We start from the raw sequence: 6,673 nt of genomic DNA on the forward strand, positions 1-6,673 counted from the left end.
CCCCCAAACAATATTTGTAGTAACATTTATATAACGTGCATTCTTGGTCGATATCGTGGGGCTTGAATGAAAATGGTAAAATAGGGAAAACATGGAAGAAAGGGGGGGGGGGGGGAGACAGAGGGTCAAATTTTTTTTTTTCTTTACAGAGTCAAGAGTCTACGAGGAAATGACAAATCAAACAGTCTCGTCTTTAATTGGGTTTATTTATAAATCTTCGCATGCAATTAGTCTTATCTTGAATCACAGTTGGCAGAAAAGACTTCTCAACCTTTCATCTGTGACCTACTTTCAACTTCAACGATATTGAATTTGAAAGCCAGAAACGCAAAGCTTAGGCCGTGTTTATGTGAAGTCACCCAAACAGCGATTCGGGTAACTCACATTCCTCACATCTGGTCCACGTGCCATACATTCCTTTTAAAACGTGCCCGAGTTGCTGACACCTAAAATTTGGTATTGCATATGAATAAAGAAATATCACCCCGTAATCCATGACCAAGTGACATTGAAATCACATTGCATTCACACGCAAATCGCGATGTGGGAAACCCGATTCGAAACCACAGCCGTGTCTATACGGAATCACCCAAACCGCGATTCGGGTAACTCACATTCCTCACATCTGGTCCACGTGCCACACACACCTGTGAAACCGTGTCCGAACATAATGCGCTTGAGCTACATTTATTGCTGTTTGATGATAACACGCAAGGCGGCGTGTTATTAATGTCAGAGGTCAACGACCTGCTTGCTGATGCCCCCCTCCCAGCGTATCTCGGCCGAATGCCGACGTGGTCCCGCCAGAGGCGGTGAAGCTCGCCCTAGAACGGACACATTATTTGACCATTACTGCTCTTTAAGTTGCTGCCACGTAAAAGTTGGTATTGCATATAAAAAAAGAAATATCACCACGTAATCCATGACCAGGCGAAGTCACATTGAAATCACATTGCGTTCAGACGCAAATCGCGATGCGGGGAAACCGATTCGAAACCACCTCTAGAAGTGGCTTGGGATCGAGGCGCTTTCAATGTGATTTCGGAGCGTTCACATGGAGCCACTTGAAACCGGCTTCGGGGTAAACCACATGTAAACCGCCTTGGGTGGTTCCGTATAGATAGGGCCCACCTCTAGAAGTGGCTTGGGATCGAGGCGCTTTCAATGTGATTTGGAGCGTTCACTGATGGAGCCACTTGAAACCGGCTTCGGGGTAAACCACATGTAAAGCGCCTTGGGTGACTTCACATAAACACGGCCTTAGAAAGTACGTGTTGGCGATTTTGTCTTGCAGATGAGATTACTAGTATTCAGGGTTACCGTTGTGATATGTTGGCGTGGAACATGAAATTGCTGTCAATTTGCTTGTCTTTCAGACAGACACTTTTGGTGTATCATAACACCAGGCTACTCGCCGTCATGTTGTTTACTTAAGGACGTTAACAAACTATTACTATCGAGGTAACGTTACTAATAAGTCAACTAACGTTGGCGTTTGTTTATACTGCGTAAGGAGGGCATTGACCCCCGGGTTGTATTGGAGTGACGTACCTGTACGTTCGTAGCTGTAACTAGCGATTCCATGGCTGCATTGGTACGACGTTTAGACAGATAGTGGGGTCGTGTGGCGTAGCGGCACAGTGCGCGACTCGGAACTGAGTCCCGGGTTCGAGTCCTGACATGCCACCGATCTTGTGCCCTTAGGAAAGGCACTTTACACGACTTTCCTCACTTCGCTCAGGTGTAAATGAGTATTGTATTGTCCCCTGTGTTGGTGGCGGCATTAATATAAGTTAAAGAAACTTGAGTGTGCCGTCACCACGTTTGGTAATTACATGTTGGAATAAAAAAATCATATTGCGAAAATCTTTTCTTTGGAATCTTTTTCAGGGCCTAATCAATTTTTGTGTTCAGAGTTTGCAATTTTCGAAGTAAAGAAGGTCATCGACCTCCGCGTTGTATTGGAGTCATATCTGTACGTGCGCACCTGAAACTCGCGATCCCTTGGCTGCATTGGTATGACGTTTGGCATTTCGTCTGCTAGTATGCGTGAGATGACGCACGTTGCTTTTTTTATACCGTAACAGTTTCATTGGTCATATGATATTTCAGAAAACAACCATTTTTTTAATCAATTTCGTGCTATTGGGTGTTTTCCTCGTATATATTGATTGAGTGATTTAAAACACCTGCTCAGTCTTGGCGGACGGCATCGGTGTCATCACGATGCTATTTCGATGAAGAAATCTGCCTCATATCAACATTTACTATCATTAATTTTGTCATCATTTCAAGATACTTGAAGCGTAAGTTGTTCTTGTTTTATTGGCACAATACACCTTCGCTCACTCTGCAAAAAAAGTGTCACAACTTCACGGAGATTTCTAATGAACTCTTGTTCTTTGTTTTTCTTGGGGGGGGGGGTAAACTGCCGTTGTTTAAACTTGATGACAACTCCCTTAAGATTTAATTGTTACGGGTATAGGGGTTTAAATGTAAAAACTGTTGTGTATAAGAAAACCCCTATATCCTATACTCGACCAACCTGATGAAACTATTTTCGGATGTAATTGCTACGGTGTGAGGGCAGCGTAAAATGGCGACCTTTCGTGATTTTTTATTTTTTTTTCTTTCAGACTAATACAAACATGAAGTTCGGTGAAGTTGCGACCCTGTGTCTGTGCCTGTGCGTGACGTCATGTCTGACCTTTGACCTGACGATTCTCCACACCAATGACGTCCACGCTCGTGTCGAGCAGGCGACGGGCGGCGGGGGGTCATGCGGGGACACGGACGCTCTGGCAGGGAGGTGCTACGGCGGAGTCGCCAGGAGGCTCACGAAGGTACCCAATTTAAGTTCTTCTCAAAAGACCAATACGGTATATGGATCTTCTCAAGATAAATTTACTTAAGATTATACAACTAAGCAAGACAAGAACAAAAAAAGCAAGTAAAGAATGCAAATAGTCTAATAAACTGTATATGACATTTAACGGCAAAAGTTAAGTGCATTCCAGCAAGCTTTAGTCAGTACTTTGACCTTTCTTAAGGGTCTACGTCACGTGTGGGTGGAACGTCGGCAACCTAGACGGGGGCTGTTACGGACTGTAGGGCATTTGACCCTTTCTTTCCTTATTTTTCATTTTTCCATTATCTAGTTGACCACACCAGACCGTTACATATGCCCGTTCTGGGAAGAGAAACGTCAGGAAAAATAATTACCTTTTCTGTGGCTTAGCGTGGAATATAGATGCCATTTAATGTAAGTTGTGGTTATGATTTTTCTATCCAGATAAGAGAGATCCGGGAAACGGAGAGCAACGTTCTGCTGCTGGATGGAGGAGACCAGTTCCAGGGCACGCTTTGGTTCTACTTCTACTCGGGCCTCGTCACCGCACAGTTCATGAACAAAATGCAGTACGATGCAATGGTAAGTTTAAATTTAGACGGAAATATTGTTTTGGGTGGCGCAACTGTATGCTAGGTTTGTATGCTGTGGTTCTTCTTTCTATGTGCGGGACACAACACCAGCAACAGCTGCCTCTGCTCCGCGTGTATTGCAGTGTTGCAATTTCAATAACATGAAATCAAAATAAAAAACAGTCACTCGCCTTTTCTACTGCAGGCATTCGGAAACCACGAATTTGACAGAAAGGTAGAGGGTCTCATTCCCTTCCTGCGGGCGATTAACTTCACCATGGTGAGCTGCAACATCGACGCCACGCAGCAGCCGGAGATGCAGGTATCTGACCAAGCAACTTTCATTTATCGAGCGTGGGGGAAAAGAAGAAAATACCTGTATTCATATCACATCAACAGTTTTCACTTTTTGTTACTTCTGCACGTTTGTTTTCTCTTATTATGTTTGATTTACCTTTAATATGTACTTGTATTTATTTTGTGAGATCTTGGTTAAGTATGTGCAGATTTGTTTATTTGCATTTACGATCTGTTATGAGTTCACTTTGTTCTCCATTCTTGTATATAACCTACCTTTATTTGTGTTCATATTTTGTTTGGATTTTGTTATCTGTACCTTTGATTCTCTTTTGTTTATGTATAATTTATTGAATCGGTGTCGTATAAGCCCACACGGGCTGGGCGCGGGAAAGCGCACGACACGAAAATAAAGTCTCATTCATTCATTCATTCATTCATTCATTCATTCGTGCAGGCTCTGTTCCAGCCGTCTGTGGTGCTGGAGGTGGGAGGGGAGAGGGTGGGTGTGATCGGGTACACCACGCCCAACACTACCTTCCTCGTCAGCGCAGGACGTGAGTAAACACTCACACTCACTCACTCACTCACTCACTCACTCACTCACTCACTCACTCACTCACTCACTCACTCACTCACTCACTCACTCACTCACTTACTCACTCACTCACTCACTCACTCACTCACTCACTCACTCACTTACTCACTCACTCACTCACTCACTCACTTACTCACTCACTCACACACACACACACTCTCTCACTCACACACACACGCTCTCTCACTCACTAACTCATTCACTCACTCACTCACTCACTCACTCAGGGGCAGTCTTTCGATCGGGTACACCACGCCTAACACTACCTTCCTCGTCAGCGCAGGACGTGAGTAGTAATTCACTTGTTCACTCACTCATTTACTCACACTCACTCATTCACTCACTCACTTAATCATGGAGGCAGTCTTTCGATCGGGTACACCACACCCAACACTACCTTCCTCGTCAGCGCAGGATGTGAGTAATAACTCACTCACTCACTCATTCATTCAGTTGCTCACTCATTCACTCACTCTCTCACTATCTCATTTACTGTCATTCACTCACTCATTTACTCAATCAGTCACTCGCCCACTTAACCCCCCAACAAACACACAACACACTCACTCACTCACTGACTCGCTCATTCACTCACTTCTCACTCACACTTCACTCACTCACTCATTCACTCACTCATTTACTCTTCCACTCACTCCTCACTCACTCTCAGTTACTCACTCATCATTCACATTCGCTCACTCACTCACTCACTCACTCACTCACTCACTCACTCACTCACTCACTCACTCACTCACTCACTCACTCAGGAGATATGTCAGTTTTTTACAACATGGTATCGCTTTTGCAGTGATTACATTACATATTTTCTCCCTTGCCTTTAATTTGCCTCACAGTTAACCTGGTGTTCAGTGACGAAGTGTCTGCCATCAGCGCTGAAGTTCAGAATCTCCAGGCCCAGGGAGTGAACAAGTTCATAGCCCTGGGACACTCCGGCATCGAAGCGGACATCACCATCGCCAAACAGGTGCCGGGGCTGGACGTGGTGGTCGGCGGACACAGCAACACGTTCCTGTATAAAGGTATGTTTCAACTTGACTATTCTTATACGATATGGTATGATAATGATAACTCTACGATAACTTAGAAATACTTTCGGGATACAGCAACCAATTCAGACTACAACCTGGTGTCAGCCATCCATCGCAGGAGACCTCCGAAAAGCCTCGGTCACAACGTGCTTTTGTCCGTACATTTTTGGGAGGCCACGTCTGCTACGTTTTTCTGAAAACGTGGGGAAGGACTGGCATGAGCAGTATGTAATCGCACGTCACTCACACGGTTGCGCAATGTGTAAGAGTGTGGTCTGCACGCCACGTCTGGTCGTGAGCGGTCGCGTGCATCGTTCGTTGCACAAGTGGTAAGTGAGTTGGACGTGCTTACAACCTACGATTAAAAAAAAAATTACCAGGTCGTACTTGTAGTGTGCGTAGGTTGTGTGTGGTCTGCCTACACTAGCATGCCCATGTTATTACGTCAACCACCTAATCAAGTGTCTGTGACCAGGTACACCCCCTGAAGATGACCCTAAGTACGGAGAGTACCCGCTGACGATCCAGTCTGAGGTGGAGACCGGGCGCCAGGTTTGTTTGTTTGTTTGTTTGTTTATTGAGATCTCCATTAGTATGGTAAATTCAATCCTATTCTTCCTGGAATCCAGCAACAAAAACTAAAGTGACAATAATAACAATAATAATTACTTTTAGCAATAATGATTAAAAAAATCATACACAAAATTATGCTGAAATTTTGAAACAAAATCAACATAGAGAAATGAAAGTGCATTGGAGGCCAGAGGTCAAATGATATAAATAATATGTCTAAAAAAAGTAATAATAATGCACTTGTCCAATCAATGGAAAATTGAACTAACAAAACAGTTAACAAATACTGAGGAAGACCAGAGGGACTGGTCGAAAGCTCTATGTGAGAGAATTTTTTGTGTTGGAACACACGTTTTAACTCTAAACATGTAACTACCAACACAGATGAACTTTCATGATATGCCGTTTATTTACAAATACCAGGTGCTCGTGGTACAGGACTACTTCTTCGGGAAGTACCTGGGCTACTTACAGCTCACCTTTGACGACGCGGGAGAGGTGACGTCATTCGGAGGAAACCCGATTCTTCTGGATGCATCCGTGCCACAGGGTGAGCTGTGATTGGTTGTTTGGGTCTTCTTCATGTGTTTAAAGCCTGTCTTTAAACACATTAAAGCCTGGGCTACTTACTTGTCCTGTCTTTAAAGCTCTTTCTTTTTTTGGCTGTACGTAAAAAGAACCCATCTCTCTCCACCTCTTTTTCTCCCCCTCTCAAACACTCTCTCTCCCTCTCTCT

General features: G+C 44.2%; 1 protein-coding gene across 1 annotated transcript in view; it reads left to right on the plus strand.

Moving 5' to 3' along the window:
• LOC109485633 (5'-nucleotidase-like) overlaps positions 1–6,673 on the plus strand; it is a 12,737-nt gene that overhangs the window by 687 nt on the left and 5,377 nt on the right. Inside the window, exons 2-8 of the mRNA XM_019789324.1 lie at positions 2,637–2,843; positions 3,293–3,430; positions 3,626–3,742; positions 4,175–4,274; positions 5,170–5,355; positions 5,840–5,916; positions 6,361–6,487. Coding sequence (XP_019644883.1) covers positions 2,649–2,843; positions 3,293–3,430; positions 3,626–3,742; positions 4,175–4,274; positions 5,170–5,355; positions 5,840–5,916; positions 6,361–6,487 — 940 coding nt within the window. The 5' untranslated portion in view covers positions 2,637–2,648. The remainder of the gene's footprint in view (positions 1–2,636; positions 2,844–3,292; positions 3,431–3,625; positions 3,743–4,174; positions 4,275–5,169; positions 5,356–5,839; positions 5,917–6,360; positions 6,488–6,673) is intronic.

This window comes from Branchiostoma belcheri, unplaced genomic scaffold (genome assembly GCF_001625305.1).
Source record: "Branchiostoma belcheri isolate BF01 breed outbred unplaced genomic scaffold, Haploidv18h27 scaffold77, whole genome shotgun sequence".
NCBI classification, from domain to species: Eukaryota; Metazoa; Chordata; class Leptocardii; order Amphioxiformes; family Branchiostomatidae; genus Branchiostoma; species Branchiostoma belcheri.